This window comes from Astatotilapia calliptera, chromosome 22, assembly GCF_900246225.1.
Source record: "Astatotilapia calliptera chromosome 22, fAstCal1.2, whole genome shotgun sequence".
NCBI classification, from domain to species: Eukaryota; Metazoa; Chordata; class Actinopteri; order Cichliformes; family Cichlidae; genus Astatotilapia; species Astatotilapia calliptera.
In genome coordinates, this window is record NC_039322.1 from 18,261,130 (window position 1) to 18,281,583 (window position 20,454).

Here is a 20,454-nt window from a genome sequence, read left to right on the forward strand (position 1 = left end):
GTATCCCAAGCATTCATCATATAGAGCGAGCAAAGTATAATTAAACTGTGAAATATTACTGTACTGTTAATAACTGGGCACCTATTTCTTTAATCTTGCCACTGAATGAGGATACACGTAGAAATCAGAACGGTTTTATTTCATGACAATGTGAGATTTAACATGTATCCAAATCACTAGACAAAGATTACCATTTGGCACAGTCACACAGTCATGGTCAGCAACTCCTGTTAACATCTAATCGCTGCCAGATACTGGATGAAATCATTCCTGTGATTACTTTGATGGCAAGCAGACTGCTGCAGTTGCCCCTTGTTTGCATGGAAGACTCTGGCTTGCGCACACTTGCCATTTTTTCTCTGAGCTGGAGTGAAACTTGAAAAAGTGTGCAGAGTACACACATTCCCCATAGCATTCCTGTATAAAGTACCATTCCCTGAAATGTAAGACCTCCCACTGGTCTCTAGGCCTGTGTGACTGGGGCCTGAGAAGTAGTAAGTCATTAATCATGTGGTTCAACACAAGTTAAGAACCTTGGGATAATCTTTAACACAAATTTGACATCTGAGAGACAAAAAAAAATACTGTGGATGTTGTGCATGTTTTGTTACATCTAAACTGGACTGCTGTGATACACTGGAGTTAGTCAATCATCTTTTACCCCTTTTCAGTGAGTCCAAAAATAAAAAACCAAGAACCAAGAGAGCCTTGCACTGCCTCCTTGTGCATTACAGAGTTAAAAAGTGGTGCTGTTTCTGTTTAAAGCCTTATATGGTCTTGTACCGGCAAATGTGGTAGATATGCCGGTACAAGACCAAAACACCTCAGACAAGTATCAGCTGACCATTTTTAAATCTAAGTAGAAGACATAACTTTTCGGTCAAGCTTTCAGAAACGAATGATTTCTGGAACTGAGATTGAAGGATTGGCTGCTGTTGGATTATTTCAGGGAAACACTGAATGTGTGCATGTTCGACACGGCACGGATTGTAGGGTTTATGCTAAACGAAGCTTGAATTTTTGTTGAGCAGCGAGAAAAAAAGAAATAACTAATATACCTCAAACACATTTTCATGGTATCATATCTCTAAAGCCATATAGTGAGACAGAAAGGTCACTGTAACTGCTGTTGTTATGATTCAATGCTGCTAATTTTGCATCTGTTTTTACCTTTTTGCTCTCTTGTGTCCTCCATGGAGTAAATAGCCTGGTGGTCTGGTCAGAGCCCACACTGAGGATGAACTCACCCTCAGGATCCCAGCTCAGGTCCTGAACTGCATTAAAGTGACCTGATATCACAACTCCAGGTCTCCACTCTCCCTGGAAGAAAGGATCCTAACTGCTCAGCTGGTTTTAGACATTAACAGCTATATCAGTGGTACATGTTCCTGTCTCAGAGGCAAATTTATTTTAAAACACAACCTCAGGTTTGTGTTGAACTGTAAATGTAAGTTCCAACTGGGTATAAATGTAAACCCAGTTGTCTCAGAATTAAATCATTGGGCCTTGAGACATTTATTCAATTTCAGGGACAAGCAACAAAGACAAATGCTAAGCCAGTCATACTGAGTGGCAGGCAGGAAACCTGGTGTGACTAATTACACTCAAATACACTCTCACAGTGAAGCCGAGGGGAAATGCACAAACAGTGAATCTTATTTCAAATTGAACTGCCACTCTGCTTCAACATAAAAACGATGTATACTTCTTCTGGAAATAATGGGGGAAAAAAACGTTAAGATGCAACTAAGTAAAGGACATTGACTTGAAAGTTTGAGTATAATCACCACATCTATGGCTCTCACCTCTTTGTCTAGGTCCTTGCACCAGAGATGTAGTGCACCGTGAAAAGCATGAGCTAGAATCATGGAGCCGTCTGCACTCATCTGGCAGCCGTAGAAGCCTAAAGTGTTACCACCAACCTCCCCAACACGCACCTGGCGGGAAAGGAAAAAAAAAAACTGAGGGCAAACTTATTGGGATGCATTATTTAAAAAAAAAAACTTTGCGAGGAACCTAGAAGTAATGCTAAAACTAGCTTCTTTTTATCTCAGTCTACTCACAAAAGTGAAGCCACTCCTCTGTTTCGACTCGACTACTGTAATAAGCTTTATTCATGTGTCAGTGTGTCACTGCTTAGCCGACTGCAGCTGCTCCAAAGCACTGCTGCGTGGTTATCAACTGGCACGTGCAATTGAGACCCCACATATCTCCCACATTATCTCAGTGTCCCTATACTGGTTGCCTGTGAGTTCAAAATAAAAGTCAAGATTTTATTATTCGCTTTTAAGGCATTATATGGGTTGGGGCCTTCTTGGCTCTCTGATCTTTCAACATATCACAGAGGTCTGCAAATGCTCCTATCTGTACAGAGGTCCAGATTAAAGCATGGAGGAGATCAGGCCTTTGCAGTTGCTCTACTCACAAAATGTGGCTGCCAAACTGCCTCTTCACATCTGGACCCTTTTGTATTCTTTGGCTTTTAAATCAGAATGAGCTGCGAGCCTTTTGTGTGTGAGGGTTGCTCATCTTATGTTTCCTTTCTTAAACTATGTCAATTTGTCCCATGCTTTTATGTTATTTGATTATTTAAGATGTATAGTAGATTTCTATATAAGTAAACTTGACTCAACAATCATCGCTGACATTAACGTGCATTAAGTGTCACATACAGAGAAATAGCAGCGGCGTAAAGAAAGGATCCTGCTGCATATAACAATCTCACATGCAGTAGTGCATAAAGCTCATGTGTCTCCTCTTGGTTCTATGTAAGCCTACACGCTGAGGTTTATGCAAAACAGGTTGAGGGAGGGAGAAGTTAGGATTGTCAAAGCTCTTCTCAGTCTCCCTCTAAGACTTATTAACTAACAGACTCCGTAATAGCAGACAGAAGCAGGAAAAAAATAAAAACCTAACAAATTAAGCCAGCGAGCCAGATGAGAAATTATGTAAAATGAGACTTATTAGTCTCATTGAATAATAATAAGAAATTAAAAATTAAAATAATAAAAATTGAGTTGAATAAACTCTGCCCCCCTCCAAACAAATACATTTGTCTAATACATAATGAATGCAATTGCAGCCCAGCGTATCACATTAAACAAATAATGATGAAAAATGTTTGAGCTTAAAAACACTGAGAGATTTGCATAAATTGGATTTGGTTGAGAGCTCGTGACCCGTACATCATGCTATATAGAGACTAAACCCTCCATGTGGTGTGAGCTCGCAGTACAAAAGACATCCAATTTTAAAATTACCAGTAATCGTGGCCAGAAAAACGACTGACTCCTTTAGGATTTTCATCACCTGTCCAATCACGTGCACCTTGCCTTTGTGCATACAGACAGTTTTGTATTGAATTTTGTGGATTCAAATCGCTGCCTGTAACAGAAAACCCATTTTGATTTAAGTGCAGTTACCAATTACCCAAACAAATGAAAATTCACTGTTTAAACCTATGAGGTCATCCGAACTCACTTTAAGTTTATTCTAAGGCAAGAAGAGAAAAGAAGCGAAATACATAAATCAAGTTTGATATAAGAAGTTAAAGGAGAACTGCAACAACAAAAAATTTATATTCCACAAGAACTAGATGGCAACAAGAATACAGACTATAAAGCTTTGCTTTAGTTCCAAAGATAAACTGCACTGGATTAATTCAACCATTCATTGAAATTAATACCCAAAGAAAATTTAAATTACATCCTGAAATAGACGACAATATTAGTATTGTGCTGTTGCTTATATAACCAGTACAATTCAATGTGGGATTACGCGACAGAAATAACTTAAAAACAATGCAGAAATTAATCAGAGTATTCAGGCCACAGGGAGCCGTTTTAACCATGAGCTGTCAAGTGATGCAACCAGAACTACCTTCATCCTTCAACAGTGATAGACACACCGAGTCTGTACACTTCAAGGACAGCGGGCATATTGCAGACCAGGTTAACTTCTCACTGCCATGAAGAATTCAAACAATTAAAAGCTTTATTGGGCCTTGAGGCCTTGGAGGCAAACTGGGCCCAAAGGGGAGATCTATTCAAATCGATAGCAGTCAAACCAAACCTCGAGTGTTACGCTGCTCCCTCAGCAGCACTGTGTTCTGTATCCAGGTATCTCTTCCATCTTTAATTAGCCCATGCCTTAAAATGATATATGTACTGGCTATGAGGAAATTTGAGAATTGCTAAATTCACACTTTTTCCCCTATTGTACAGCTTGGTCAGTAACCTTTGTTTTTTTTTTTTTTTAAAAGGGTAGTTTATTGTCACCAGTGACCTGAGGCAAACTGCAGAACACACAGTGAACAATGTGTATCAAACAAAGACCTTAAGAGGCTACGCAAAAACACAGTATCAGCAGAACATACATAATTTAGCTACGGCAGTGTACTGTATGTGGAAGTAAACTGAGGATCTCAATCATCCTACGTTCTCGCCTGCATATACTGGTCAACAGTGACCTTCAAAATAATGCCCGTATGCAGGCTGAAACACAGCGGAACTAATGGCAGCGATAAAGGCATGCCTTTACTTTGAATGGCACAATCTTCCAGCCATCTAGAAAGAGACAGAGTAAGAGAGAGGAAAGAGAGACCGCCTGGAAGAAACATAGATGCCGAGATTGAGAGAGAACGGGATGCAACATTAAGCAGATTGATTTTAAAATTCTGCACACAAGGGGCAGCCGTAAATCGTGTAAAAACTCGCAGAGGCAAAAAGCCGTCATCTGTCTTGTTTACGAGAGCAGGAACAATATGGATGTGTGGTGTGCCTTATCGCTGGACAGTGGGTAGTGGGAGTATTTGGGAGTAATAGAACAAGGACGGTAAAAATGGGGAGGTATATATCATTCTCAGAGAGAGAGAGCTTAGCCATACTGAGAAAACCCATTCAGCATGAAGCACAGGTATTAAAACCCACATTTTTTTTTTTTTTTTGGAGCAACACTGAAAGATGGTGAGAGCGGCTTTTCGGTTTTTCTCAGTCCTGTAAAAAAATACAATGCGTGTAAAATATAATAAAAGATATAGTGAATGATTATTTCCATGATATATGCAAAAATGGACTTCTCTTAATTATCTTGGCAGACATTTAGCATAATCTACAGTGTGGGAATATTTGTGCTTGCCTCAGAAAAGATCTGACAGAATAAGAATGAATCAATGACGTGTACACTATTTGTAACAGAAAAGGGCCGCCTATTTATTATTACTTGAAATATTATTTGGCAATTCATTTTCAACTTGAAAGTGGTTCATTAGGAAGTACAGATAAAAATGTTTTCGTGTAAAAGAATATTTTTTTTTAGCTTTTTGTGTTTATGATTTGGTTTTGTCTTTGTTAATTCTTTTTAAAAACACTTTTTTAGTACTTTAACGCTTGTGTACACATAATGTTAACAGCAACAGAAACTAATGTCTTTAATTTTTAGAGAAAACTGATATACATCTCAGAACCCAATGCAACTTCTTCAGGTTTTCAATTTTCAGTAACGCAGTAGTGTGCAAAAGTCTTGGGCCGCCTATCGTTTCTTAATTTTGCTCAAGAATGATGGGAAATGGCTGCAGTGATTTCATGAAACATACAAAACTACATGGAAAAACAGTACGTAAGGAACAAACGACCATTTTAACGAACTTTAAAATTAATATTTGGTTTGTTCTTCAGCGCAGCCTGATCGTGTTGCAATATGGATCATGCTGGTGAAATGCAGCTCCAAACCATGAAAAGCATGGCTGTAGATACTCACTATTGTACCTCCTTTCTAATGCCACACCTAAACCTTGACAGCCACCTTTCCACTGAGACCATTTCTGATGAGTCTTCAGTGAAGAGCAAACACAAAGACGATGCAGAAATTCCAAATGCCTCCATCAGGTCTTTGCTTTATTTCTTCCTTTGGTATTTTCCAACTAACGTAACGGCAGAATATGTGCTTTTGTGACAGACTGCTAGTAATAAAGGGTCTAAAGATGCAAGTTAAAAATGGTTGTTTGCTGCGTTGTTTGTCATGTGTGGTTCATTTCTCGAATTAGGTGCCCTTTTTGTGCCTGAATGATTCGTAGGTCAACATTAGGTAGCTTATCATAAACTTAAAACAAACACATTCCTATGAAAATGGTCATGTACAAACCTCGAAGAACTATTGCTCAAGACCTCTTTAAAAACTTACAAGAAAGTCTGGGTCCTTGGAAAAAATATAAAGAAATGGCATGTAGCTCAAGATTTTTGCAAAAAGAAAATAATAAAAATCACATGTTTTGCATTACTGACACGGTTGACTTGCTGATTTTTTTTTAACTACAGACTCACTTTGCATGAAATGAACTACTTGTAGCGTCATCTATAAAACAGAACTCTCTTTGGACTTTGTTGCTTTCTGTGATCTGCCATGCGACTAAGTGTACCCTGAGGAGGATACATACGCCAAGGTCTAAATAAAAGGTTATCTTCAGACACACACGCACACACAAACTGATAATCCCTCTAGGCGTTGTGGTGGCCCACTGTGGTCAGTTGAAGATGTTAATTACCAGTGTGCCTCGTTAGTGAGATGTGCTTTACGCAGCGGTGGGCCCCAACCATCCCACTGCTAGCCCTGCTCTCCATTAAATCTCACCAATTACTCTAATCAGCGTAAAGAAGTGGAGCGCTTCTTTGTAAAAAACAGCTAATTAAGGCACACATGGCTGGTCATTTAGCTCTGTGGGACCCCCCCCAAAAAAATGCTAGTCTCAAAAAAGAAAACCTTTGTGAGGGTAGAGAAAACACTCAAATGCCTTTAATTCCCAAAAACATATCATTATATAAATTGAGTTTAATTCAATTCAAGGTGTCATTGTTGTACCTGTGTGTTTCTGGTGTAAGTGACAAAGCGTCTGCAGGCAGGGGAAACTGTCAGTTCAAAGGGTTTGAATCTCAAAAAGAAATGGAGGGGAGAGCAAAGAGAGGAAGAGACTCGTATGCTATGCACTCTTACATTCAGCAAAAAGCTTATTTCAGGTATGGGGGTTATTTCTTTATTCTTGGTATCAAGAGAAAAAAATCTGGCTATGGAGGGAGATTGGCTGCACTAAACTTGACGCCCATCGCTGCTTATTCTTTCCCCTCTGACTGCTTTGTCTAATCATACTGGGAAGAATTTGTGACATCAATGCTCGCTTCAGGTCGTAATCATCGTCCCTTTGTCGGATTCTAGACTTTTAGAATTTTCTCCTTTCTGTAGTCTTTGTTGCTCGTCGCTCTGAATGTGGACGATGAGATCAAAGGTGCAAAAATGCAACTGATCAAGTGTGGAATCTTATTCATTACTGCAGAATGTGATCACAGCCGAGGTGCCTGCCATGACGAGGTCAGCCACTTCTGTTCAACTGGATGAGTGCGATGTGTGTGTGAGAGCATTTTTGGTCCACCATTCTGGGATGCCTCTGCGTCCGAGCATATCTTTGGCAGTAGTTTGTATCAGACGCCTATGCAGTAAGTGTCAGGTATGAAGGAAGGTACTCTGAGGTAGCCCTGAACCACATGAGAATAGGCTTTGCACAAAAAAAGAAAAAGCTGTGGGGCAGATGGGCAGAGAACTGTTTTTTCTTTGCCATCCACACTTGAGTTAAATTTAGTCTCATTCTAGCACAACAGCAGCTGTTTGGGCACCAAAGACACGAGGTGGAGGGGGGAGGAAGAAAAGGAGGCCAGAGATGATGTCAGAAGGGGATAGAAAAAGAAAGGGAGGAGAACATTATGAAAGGTGGGTGTAAAGAGTCAAAAAGAAAGACTGATGATTAAAAAAAAAAAAAAATAGGAAAGGTGCTGCAGTCAGAGGCTATGGCACATCTTCCACCAGCAGCCTCTCCATCTCTTGTTGGATGTGTTAGGGAATGGGCTGTTAAAAAAGGGGGGCTCAGTGTGAGTAAGTAATAGAAGGGAGGATGGGGGGAGGACAACACCGGCTTTGCTAAACTCACAGTGCTGGGCTCAGCGCCTCTTCATCACTGTCTATCACTTCTATTCCTGACACTTCAATGTCAGGGAGAGTGGAAACTGACGCAAGGGCACTGACAGCAGGAGAAGGGATACTGTGGGCGGAGGGTGCAGGGTGGGGGGTGGGGGGATTCAGGCTCCAGATCATGTCACAAGCAACTGAAAGGAAAACTGGCCAAAATAGACTGAGGAGGTGGGTGTGCGAGTCTCCGTGGATGTGTGAACAAACCCTGTGCTGACTATCAAGAATGACTGAATTCACTTATTGTATATGTGTGTAGGCTCTGTGGACCTGCATGCACAACACTGACCTTCTCTATCCACACTCCAGAACCCTCCTCAGGAGCCCAGAGGATCATGGTTTTGTCCATAGAGGCGGAGAGCAAACAGAGACGCTGTTGCAGCTCGCCACCTGCAGGAGGAGATAAAGAGATCTATTTTCAGGAAAAGCATGGAGATCAAAAAAATTGCTTAACAGTTGATCATTAGGCCAGTGCTTCTCCATCTTTATCACGTTTCAGCTGAAGTACATCCTACTCCCAACATCCTTTGTTCTCGGCCGCATGTGCAAATTATTTGAACAGTCAAATTTTCATAGCATGTTTTTTTTTTAACTACTTATTTTAATCATCTCAGCGACCTCTTTACTTTTAGTGCAGCACAAAAACTCAAGGAGTACTGATGAACATGTTTTGCTCTTTTCAAACTGACTGCTCTCTATTTACAACAAACACCAAGAACAAGACAAGATCACAAATGATGGTGCTGTGGTTAAAAGCTCTCTGCTCCCCAAACACACAGATAGCTGCAGGCATGACTGCTTTCCATGCAAAGACCACCAAACTGCAGGGAGAGTGCAACTGTCATTTCGTGAAGTGTTTTTCAGTTTGGACACATGTGTCTGCATCATAATTATTGTAACTTATGTTGACTTATAAATTAAAAATAAAAGATTGTTTGTATTGATGTATCTGAAGCAAAGATATATGTAAACCAGAGTTTAAAGCAAGAATTTATCGCATACATCGGTCATTCCTTTGAGGACTAATTAAGTCAATAACTTTTAACACTTCTATTTTTCTTTTTCCTTTTAAAATGTCACAGTCTCTCGCTGGCTTTTGTAAGCCAAGACTGAAAGACAAAAGGGGAAAAAAACATGCCTCTTGTGTCCAAGCCAATTCATTTACTTCCACCAGCTGTGGAAATTGAGTAAGTGATTGAAATGTTTTTTTCTCTGAATCTATAATAAATGGTCTGATTGTGTTTTTGACTAACTAATAGATTGTAGCAATGACCTACTGGCAAATTTATGCAAGTGCATGCCCAAAAATGGGCGTCATAGCAGGCATTTCCTCCCAAGTTTTAATCAAGGTACCTTGATAGAGAGGAGGCTGCCAGTGAACCCCATACACCCAGTTCTCATGGCCTGCCAGCACCGTTTCAAGGGACACAGCATACACCGAGGACTTATCTGTAGAAAGAACACAAATGAAGCCTAAAAAAAACAGCTTAAAAACAACAACAAAAAAACCTCCACAGGAAATAGTGTCTGATTACGAGAACAACTGCATGAAATTTGAAAAATTCCACACACAAAAAAACAATTATGTATAAACATACATACAGGTCTGTAACCATCATGTGCCATTAAACCTTCAAAAACCTTCTCTCTTCATTTGGCTAATTAGCGCCCCTTTTATAATCAAGCCTGGGTGGCCCACTCACCTCTCTCCTTCACTTCAAAAATGTCCTCTTTCATTTTGATGATGCTGTGATTGTCCTCTGCATGGGTGTCTGTGCCAGACTTGGCACACAGCCTCCACACTCTGATGAGAGAGTCCTGCGAACAGCTGGCTAATAACAGCTCCCCACCTGAATGAGTGAGAGTTAAAAACCCAAAAACCTTCACTACAAAGTTATTTTGTGTCGGCTCTTAAAATATTCTATTGCAGAATCTATCCTCACTTTGCATCGTTTTATTTAATCAGATCATGTCCTTCAATGAAATGTGTGGTATTATGAAATATAGTGGTATTGTTTTGGTGCGAACAGAAGCAATGACAGTCCAAAAAACCATAGAGAGATCAGACACATTAGTATACTTGAACGTGTTGAAAACCTCATCACTTCTTTGTACTGTTCTGTGTGGAATAATTGTACATCTTCCGTGACTTTAAATAACAAGAACTGGGTGTACAAATTTAAAATTATTTGAGATTGGTGTCCACAGACCCGGCTTTTAAGCGTAGTCCACAGATTTTCAATAGGGTTGAGGTCAGGGCTTAGACAAGTCTCTTTCAGAAGCTTTTCTAAACAGCTGCAGATTCCACAATCACCAGTTTATAGAACTGTACAACTTATCTGGGCATGTCAAAACTTTGCCAAGGTCTGGAAGAAGACCCAAACTGTTACCCTCAAATAAGACGAAGTTGGTTAGAAGCAACCCATGAACCATCAAGGCTCAACCCCTTCATGAACTGGAAAGCATGGTGGTGGTAGCATCATGCTCTGGATGGAATGAATGAGATGGAATAACAAAGTTGGAAGAATACCTTCAAATTCTTCAACTTCACTGCAAAACAACAACTAGATGGTTAAAATGCGGATATTTGGCAGAAGAGTGGCAAATATCCAGTCAGAATTATGCCAGAAGCTTGTTGGTGGCTAAAACAAAATATATAAAGTTATGCAGAGTGTAGGCTAATTTCCCACAGACAGTCATTTGATTCATCATAAATTTAAAATCATTATTTATAGCACCTTTGAATAAAACTTCCACTGATTTCTAACAGAAGTCAGCGTGCTTCAGCACTCAGTTTCAAGCAGAGCTCATCGTGCTTAAAGTGGTCAAAGCCGAGCCACGTGGGACAATTAAATTCTGAGCCTTAGTTTTCAGCCTTGTAATGAGCATTAAAGCCTCAGCTAGATGTTTAATTTCACTTTGATCACTTATCTGTTAGTTAGGAGAAGATTGCTGCTGAGTGTGATGTAGCCAGTCAGAACACAGGTATGCGGGTCAAATACGCGCCGACAAGTGGCAAACAAAGCACATGCCACTATTCCTGAGTGTGCCCGTCTCTCACACTGGTGTTTTAGTTTTAGTGCAGTAACCACCGTTCCATTTTTATCTCTGCCAAGATAAACAGATATAACAAAAAAAAAAAGTCCTGTGTTGCTACCACCAAAGGCCTCCAGAATGCTGGGATAAGAAGGATGAAGCCATTATAGTTTGTCAATCATAGCATAATGACACTAATGATAACGACAGCCATGATTTGTTTTGCTACTCGCCTCAAACTGTGCCGAAACGACGCGCAGTGGTGACTACTTCTTATGCAACAGTGTTTTTAAAACGAGAACTGGGCATCAAAGTCATTTTTAACTTTGACTTTTAATTTATGATACTTTCACTATCTTAATCTTGCAGTTTCTGCACAGTCTGCGAAAAGGCCAACACGGCCATGTTTTCTGACCATTTAATTATGAGGAAAAATAGCAAACATATTAAAAGCCTTTCAAGTGAGACTTCTTTCTACAAAGCTTTTAGTGCATGACAGATGTCAAGCTGATTTTAAAGTAACGTATAATTAAACCTAGTGAAAAAAAAACAGATTAAAAGAGAGAAATACAAAACTAGAAATCATGTTCTGAACCCCAATATTGTACAGCTATGATAAACTGCTCCTCTACTGCTCCAATTTGCCATCTGTCGAATCATAAAAGAACAGACTGATTTATTTAACTACCCTCGCAGCAGAGAGAGGGTTTTTGTCATTCCTGTGAGAATACTTCATATAAACAAACTTCATTCTCTCTCTTTTTTGGCTCGGAGCTTGGCAGCACCGAGTAGGTCATAGACTGTGAGTAGGAAGGAGACACTGGTGAAGAGGGTTGGTTAAGGAGATGAAATAGCTTTTACACAGTCAGAACAGTGCAGTAATGAAGTGCCCTTGAAGAGGGTTACACAATTAGTAGAGCCTGGATTGGATCCATGCATTACCGGGTGCTATCAAAATAGTCTGAATGCAGTGGATGGTGAGGCTGGACTTTGGCATGGAAAGATGGAAACCACATGCATGCTTTAGACATTTTCTGGGTCTGCGAGGAGAAAATTGCCTTTCCACTTCTTTGTTTTTCAATTTGCAAAGGTCAAAGACCACATGTCAGCCTTTCTTGTCAAATTGGTTAAAGGCCAGGACAGGAAATCTACTCCCACCTCTCAGCATTTACTCAGCAACATGTTATCTAACTCTTTCAAAGCCCAGAAACTGCATTATCCCGCTTTCTTAAGATCGACTAAAGATAAGTGAGAAATCAAGCGCATGCTTTTCAAGCTCTGGAAGATAAAACACTACCATAACAGAAAAAAGAAAATAAGATAAAAAGGGTAAATAAAGGGATAAAGGGACTCCAGACCACAAAGTTATCAAGTCCTTTTTTCTTTAATATGTTCGGTGCCCGTAACAGGTCCCTTTTTAGTAAGCTTAGTACATTTATTACCCACAGAACTCTTTGACCAGTAACAAACATTATTTTATTCAATTTTTAATAACTAAAAATGATAAAATAATGATTGTTACTGAATGTTGATTCAGCATGATTGTGTCTTTGTGCAAAACCTTTTAGTCAGCCGTCAGATCTTTACATTTTGCTTCTAAGGAGAAAGACTTCCAGTTTTTCAAAGCCGTCTTTAGCAATAGTTTTCCAGGTTTTCAAAGTTATTCCTTGGCAAACATCCAAAGAAGAGCTTTAAATGTCCTTCAAGAAGGTTTTTGAAATATTCCTAAAACTACATAAAGAAATTACAAGAGAGCTCGAAAGAGTTCAGCCTATGTTGAAGAATAAAGGTGGCCATACCAACGGCTGACTTTGTTTGGCTTACATACTGTGTTTACATATATAACTGCAAACGTTTCAATCAATTGTTGCATCTATTATAACTATTATAATAAAATGAAGTGAGAGATCGCTCAAGACTTACTGTACTTTGATTTTTAATTAAATGTGTCACACGTACACTCTACTACGATAATAACCTTCTTATACAGCTGATACAAAGAGTCTACACACATTACCACTCACCTGTAGATGCCCACTCCACTCCACGAACCCAGTCTTCATGTCCTTGCAGGGACATGGCTCTCTGCAGCTATTGTAGAGGGATTAAAAAGGGTCAGACACTGCCCTCTAACTGTGGAAATTCAAAGGAAAGCGTACACACAAAGAACATAAAAGAGCATTTCCTGAAAGAAATATCAACCCGAGCTTACCTGCCCATCGGCCTGCACATAGAGATGCACCCGAGAGTCATCACCCCCACAGGCCAATATGGGAACTGTGAGAAGAAGTTTTCACACAGTCACAAAAGCACGCGCATACACACACACACACACACACTCTCGCTCTCACAGCAGGCTTCATGCATTTACATCCCCATCTAGGTTTTATAAACAGAAGCGGAATGGAAAGGAAGCAGCACAGCATGAATCAGACAGAAAAGCGTGTAAAATTGCGAGGCAAAATGACGCGAGACACTTCAAACGGAGACAGAGTTTTGAATGTTTGAATATGACGTTCAGTTACAGGCTCTAAAGCAGTCGTGTAAATTGAGATGGATGACAAGAGAGGAAAAAAGAATGTATGTGTGAGTGTGTGTGTCTCATAACTTAAGAGATGTCTATGGATGAACGGCTTAGGCTTACCTCTGCTGCCTGGCAACAGTACCAGAGAGACATCCATCATGAAACCGCTGCCAAAGGACAAGTTATGGAGGCACTCAGCTGAGGAAAGGAAACATACATGAAATTAAACTTTAAACACGATGTAATAACAGGAAATAATTTAAGATAATACAGATGACATTATACATGTGGACACAGAGTTTTCCCCCCGCCGATGAAGAGAGTACATTTCGAGCCACTGCTCTTCAAACAGCACCGATCTGAAATAGACTGTATTCTTAACTGGGAATATAACCCAAGGTGATGCCTAGTGCACAAAAACGCACGCTTGAGCTCGACAACTGTCAGGCTTCATTAATGTTTTTCTGCACTGAGACCTGGACGAGAACTCTCAGCAAAGAGGAGACGTTACGGGGGACAGCTAGAAACAAGGGAAGGATCATGGATGACAGACAGGAACACGAAAGATGCTCACAGTTTTTACCAGGGATAATTCTACAGCTTTGTATGATACGGGGTATAAAAAATTCCATCTAAAATTTGGCCTTTTTATTTCTTTTTTAAATCACCAGCAAGTTGTTTTACCTACGTTTAGAAACATACACGTTACCCTTTAGAAGAACAATCAGATAATGAAGCCTTTAGATGTTCAAGGGGAATTTATGACTCTAGTTAGGAAAGTCTGAGGCTCATTCAGTTTGCAAGGTGATCGGTACCTGTAACCAATTATTGTGCACATGGTGACTTAGTTTTAAGATTTATATCAGAGAGAAGAGTGAGTTAGTTTGGAAGCTTTGAAGGTAAAGCTTTACAAATAAATACATCTAATTCTTCTTAAATGTAAGTAAGTCCACTGAACCATGAAGACAGTCTACTGTAAGTGCTGTGGCATACATGACAAGCCTAAATAGTTTTGCAGCACAGCGCTAATCAAGTTACAAACATTGCCATGCTCTCTGAAAGCCATTACTAGACAGGTAATCAGAAACAGTATGATAAACTCAAATAATTAACATTTTATATGTCAGTTAATAGTTGGTATATAGAGGGGAAAGGATGCTGAAGCATTCTAGCTTGTGGCTGTAGACCCCCTACGTTTCCAGGTCATGTAATTTAGTTAATATCTTGTGAAATCTTAAAGGACACAAAAATGTTGTTCTTTTAAAGCTCTTCACAAATGATTGCTTTTTCTTTGTGGTAAACGCTTTGCAGTGCTACCACTTTAGGGATCTCTGTTGAAACACATCAAACAATATGTGAAGAGAACTATAGATCTTTAGAGTAGCCATGCCTCATAAGAAGAAGACATAACTTCTGACTAATCACACTCTTAACCAGCTCCATATTGTTTCAGACTGAACTGCAGTAGCTTTGAATGATTCATCGTTCAAAATTATCCTCATTTAGCTTATCTTTGGTCTTGACGCAGCCCCTCAGTTCATCCACTGTATGAAATAAGATCTTCTAGCTTCTCTCCTTTTAATTCAATTACTCTTGATTTTGTGTCGGGCTTCTGTGATTATGCTGCCTTCCAGTTACAAAGGAAGTTAGCTGTTGGGAACTCGGGAGTTACTCCTGAGTTAATGAATTCCAGGAAAAGCGTATTTAGCTTATTTGGCTTATTTAGTGAGCCACAAATACACAACAGTGGCAGGACAGAATATTATTATGTGTTTACTACTGTTTATGGTCATTGCAGCCATCTCGGACTATTAACTCTGGGTTCTTGGGGCTGCTTCAACATCCTAAGCAGGAAATCCAAGCTGAGGGGCTGTTCCTCTCTATGGGAACATCATTCAAGTTTAATATAAGTAGAATTGTAGTGTAACTATCAATTTCAGGAATCACAGCAACTGTAATTGATGAATAAATCAGTCACTCTTTTTTTTGTCTCTTACCTTGTTTGGCATCACAGCAGAGCCAGAGTTTAACTGTGGAGTCTGATGCTGAGGAGGCCACCAGTATCTTTGAGTCCTCCACGTAGATGGCATCAGCAGCACATACTGGACCAGTGTGGCCCTTACACTCAACAGACTGGATAAACTGGAAACATCACATTTTATTTATTTTTTTAATCCACCTGTGCTACCCTATATGCTGCCAAATCATGATGGAGATCACTTCAGAAAGTATGGCCATTATTATGGAGAGGAATCAAACATTTCTCCAAGGAGCATGCACTTGCTTTACTAGCTGTTTAAAGAGGTGGCAAGGTGTAAGAAACAGTATGAGCAATATGTGCTGCGGCTGCTTCACCTTTCCATCCTGTTGAGCTTCCCAGAGGATGAGCCGATTGTCTGATCCTCCTGAGACTAGATGACCCTCTGGAGCTGTGACAATAACAGTAACACGGTTTTGATGGTTTGGCGCACATAACACAGTAACAACTACTGTAAACATAAATCTTGTAGCATATGGCAACGTTTTTGGAATATAGTTTCTCAATGTGCCAGGAGTCTCTGAAGAGCTCGCTGTAGGCTTCCTGCAGAATAAGGTGACTAACCTGCACAGTGTCCTGACAGGAATATAGCTCAACACGAGTGCAACCTCTGCGAGGCTCTTAAAGAACAGCTGCCTTTGTGGCAGCACGAGCAGCATTGGATCAACAACGGAAACAAACAACACACACACACACACACACACAACAACACACACACACACACACACAAGCAGTTTGACAGCCATCAGCTCCATTCTCTCCACACTCACCGCTGTCCTCTCTGTGAACCCACTGGACCGCATTAACTCTGCTGGTGTGTCCGTTTAGAAGAGCTACAACTCTCCTCTCCTAAAGAAAGAACAAGTTTACTGGAGTAATAAAAACAAATATCGGCCCATTTAAAACTTCAGCATGCTCGTCGCTGGCTGTGACAGCTAACAGCGGGTTCTCAGTAGAAAGTGACGGCCTGTCCTACCTCTGGGTCGTATAGAGCCACCGAGTTACATGTCCCATAAGCGATAGTTCCTCCGCGACCCCAAGAAACAACATTTGGCGTCCTGTTTGCACAACAAGCTACATGGCATGTTTCAATTACGGCCGCCGCCATCTTGAAAGCTGAAGTTGTGGAGTTACTGTAAATGTGGCCGGGGCTAAACGGTACCGTTGTGACAACGGTTCCACATTTTGAGCACAGTGAATGTTATTTTTTTTAAAACAATTTACACACGTCTATAACGTGACTTATTTTAATAATATTAATATTTTAATTACAATATGGGTGCTTACTGTGGACTAGTGACAGATATCTCGGGGAGGATTAGTTGTAGTTGCGCTACCGATTGGAGTCCAGTAGATGGCGTAATGCTATCACAAATCCATAGACACGCTACAGACGCGCAACAATTTGAAGGCAAAACCTGAACTTTTGACTCCTGAAGTGAGAATATCGAGCGACACTGTTGACTAGAGTAGTAGGAGCGAAAAGTGAAGAATTAATGCCAAGATGCACTGAAGCTGCCTCAAAACATCACTAAGACAGGAAGGGAAGGGTTTTCCCCCTTTATTAAGTCACAAAGGACATTTTATAACTCATTGTAACACCTTATGCATAATATGCTCTAATTTGTATTGTATTGATATTATAACATTAATAAAATAGTATACATAATAAGCTATTTGTGTGATCTTCGATCTCTAGCATGGCTGAATTAAAGTAAAATAGGATAACAGTGAGGTGATTATTTGTTATTCTGTGGAGATTTCGTTTCATCTCCCCTACAGGGAATTTTGAAGGCCAGACAAAAACAAAACTGTTGGAGATTTAGAGCCTTATTTGGAGATATTTTAGCAGGATGGATGATTGGAGATTTTCTCTTGTCTTGTGCCTGAAGGACAGTCACACTGCATCAGACAATGTACAAATATATACAACTGTGGATTTGTATAAAATATGTGTATGTACTATAGAGACGCTAGCTCTTATAGGGCAAGTGAGTGCCATTTCAATCAAAATCTCAATTAAAACTCTCTCTCAACAATCAACACGCCATAGCATAAGCACAGAGCTGTGTCAGACTGCATCATCTACTTGTCACTCTATATTGAGGGTGAGTGATCGCAGCTGAGCTAGCTGCTAGCCAGACAACCTTACTTGTAATGAAAAAAAAAAGAAAAAGAAAAAAGCCCCCTGGGTCTTTTGGGCTTGCACAGCTGACACTTTTGTAACAAGGAGTTTTCGGGGCACCTATTTGACAGGATCAGAGGGGAAAATGATGGTGACTGTGAGGCCTTAAGTCATATCATAAATGACAGTGTAGCAAAGACAAACAGGAACAGGCCCAAATAATAAGGAAAGAGAGAAAGGATGAAGAAAGGGAGAGTGTTGGGCCTGTGTTGGCTCACCTCTGACCAAGCTGACTTACGGTATACGGGTGTGACAAAGACAAAACAGACACCCTGTCACCAACACTTCAGCAGAAAATAGATTATGCCCGACTTGCTATTGTTGTCCCTCCTCATTCACAGTGAAGCAGGATTTAGACAGACTTGGCAGGGTGAGACAACCTCTCTATGGGGCGCACGCCATGTGGAGGATACCCTATGGCTCTCATCTTTGGAGTGTCAGCTCATGAGTGGCAGAAAAGCCATTTTCAGATGCAGCCAAAGAGCTTCATCTGTGACGAAGTATCTGTATTATCTCTCATCCGCTTGTGTCTCTGTGGTTGCTTACATAATGCATGATTAATTTGATCAAATGTAACAGGTCATTGGAGGAGAGGGGAGATTTACTTAGGAAAGATCCCATTCATCTCTCATAAAGTGGAAAACGGGGTGTATATGGTTATGTGAACACATCTTTACACAGTACAAACTCTTGTAATTCAATTTACAAAGAAAGTACTTTAATTTATCCAGCTGATGCACTCTGCATCAGTTCTGATGGCCTCATCATGTGGTTATGATTGGAAGATAAAAACGTTGTTTCCTGCTATTCTGTGTATGTCAGCAAGGTCAGTTTGATAAGAAATCCACAGTAATGGATTTATGATTATTTAACAGAGTCTGGAGTCTGTATCATGACAAATGTTGTGGATATAAATGCAGGTTTCTTTACTTTTTCTGTGTTTTCATTAAATATAGAACTTTTCATGTTACATTAATGATAAACTTAATACTATTCTTTCTGTTGTTACTTCAGAAAGTCTGAATTGTGACAGAAATGTATAAACACACTTCTAAATAATGTCTACAAAATTGTGAAAATCTCACAAGGATGAATGAATGCACAAAATGTCTTTAAATGTTCCACTCATTCATTTTATTGTACCATTTGTTACCTACAGGTGCAACCAAGGATCTCTGAAGATAGTTTTGTTAGAATATAGCAAATTATGGAATCACTGGATTAAATTTTATATTCTACAAGAGTACTTATGGGCTGATGGATGATGAAGAGACCTAATATATTTTTTAAATATCTAATAAAATAGTGTTCTGGTTTTTCAAACCCAGAAAAAGGCATACTTTGCCTCTGTGGTTGCAAGAGTCTACAAAAGCACACCTAATGAGTCTATAGTCATGCTTTTACAATTCCAAACTCCCAAGTGATAACAGCATTTTGCAACAGCTTACTGTGAATACTTTCTCCGAGCTCTTTCTTCAAGGTGAAAGGAGTGGGATTATCTTGGTGCGCACTTGCGTGCGAGAATGCAAATTAAACTAATAACCATTTATGTGTGTCATCTCCACACGGCCCCATGTGTTTGTTATTTCAAACAGCAGAAAGCATCTCTGACAAGCGAGGCAGCCTTCAGAAAAAGGGGGGGGGGAAAGGAAAAAAGATGGTCTGGATGAAAAAAGAATGATAATGAGGCTATGTGAGGTGTCCGCGATTATGTAACAGCAGAAATAGAGACGTGGAAAAGCCGAGATTGCAGGGCCGGGGTGTCTGCATGCCACTTTGCTGCTGCCTGGTTTTGTTTATGTACAATTAAATTTGTCTTGTCCCCGAGGGCGCCTCCTTGGCAGAAGGATAGCATGACCCGCTTCTTATTAGCACTTGTACTTAACTCTCCTTTTTATTTTGAACATATTAAAATGTCTTTCCAGCCAGTGTCTGTTATTCTCTGCATATTGTTTTCACTCAGGCAGTGCAATATCCTCTGACCACCACAGCTTATATTAACATAAACACCTGGGATTAAACTCATCTAACATTACAAACAACTGAAACCTTTAAGCCGTAACATAACCATAGGTAAGTTAAATAAAGTCAATGCAAATCCAGCTGAACAGCCAAACAGGACGCCTGACCTCAGCCTGAACTCTTCTCTTTCACAGAGGTCTCCGCGGTCACTGTATCGTGCTAAGGGGATGAGTTCAGCTGCAGGTCTCTGTCAAGGCCACGGCAGCTTTACGTGCAAGACCTAAGTTCATCTGATCGGCGCGCTGTAGGTTACATGAATTTCTAAGCTGTGCATAAAAACTGCATTAAGCTGCTAAGAAAAACAATGAAAAATAATGTTGTACGAATGTGTGAGGAAGATTGTGATCACAAACGTGCGCGTTAAAAGCATGCTTTCATGCAGGCATGGGTTGTTTCCTCCAGCTGAAAATGTTCTACTGTTTTAAAAAAATGCAAGGGGAAAAAAATCCATCAACATTCCACTACAATCCTCCCTTTGAAATCCCCAAATTTCAATCTACTTATCCAGCAGGGGACTATGACTGAGTGCACTCATTTTACATCTTGTAGACTGCGAAATCACTATCTCTTTAGCCTCAGCAGTTCCCGTCCCAGGAGCTGTACGACCAGAAGGAATGATCCAGCGAGAGAGGGAAGTCA

General features: G+C 40.1%; 1 protein-coding gene across 1 annotated transcript in view; it reads right to left on the reverse strand.

Moving 5' to 3' along the window:
• The window catches only part of elp2 (elongator acetyltransferase complex subunit 2), a 33,715-nt gene extending 16,934 nt beyond the window's left edge, over nt 1–16,781 (reverse strand). Inside the window, exons 1-12 of the mRNA XM_026156276.1 lie at nt 16,585–16,781; nt 16,379–16,457; nt 15,926–15,999; nt 15,568–15,712; nt 13,691–13,768; nt 13,259–13,323; nt 13,071–13,137; nt 9,714–9,860; nt 9,364–9,459; nt 8,300–8,400; nt 1,806–1,937; nt 1,171–1,320 (exon numbers count right to left, since the gene is read on the reverse strand). Coding sequence (XP_026012061.1) covers nt 1,171–1,320; nt 1,806–1,937; nt 8,300–8,400; nt 9,364–9,459; nt 9,714–9,860; nt 13,071–13,137; nt 13,259–13,323; nt 13,691–13,768; nt 15,568–15,712; nt 15,926–15,999; nt 16,379–16,457; nt 16,585–16,716 — 1,266 coding nt within the window. The 5' untranslated portion in view covers nt 16,717–16,781. The remainder of the gene's footprint in view (nt 1–1,170; nt 1,321–1,805; nt 1,938–8,299; nt 8,401–9,363; nt 9,460–9,713; nt 9,861–13,070; nt 13,138–13,258; nt 13,324–13,690; nt 13,769–15,567; nt 15,713–15,925; nt 16,000–16,378; nt 16,458–16,584) is intronic.
• Nucleotides 16,782–20,454: the final 3,673 nt, after the last annotated feature.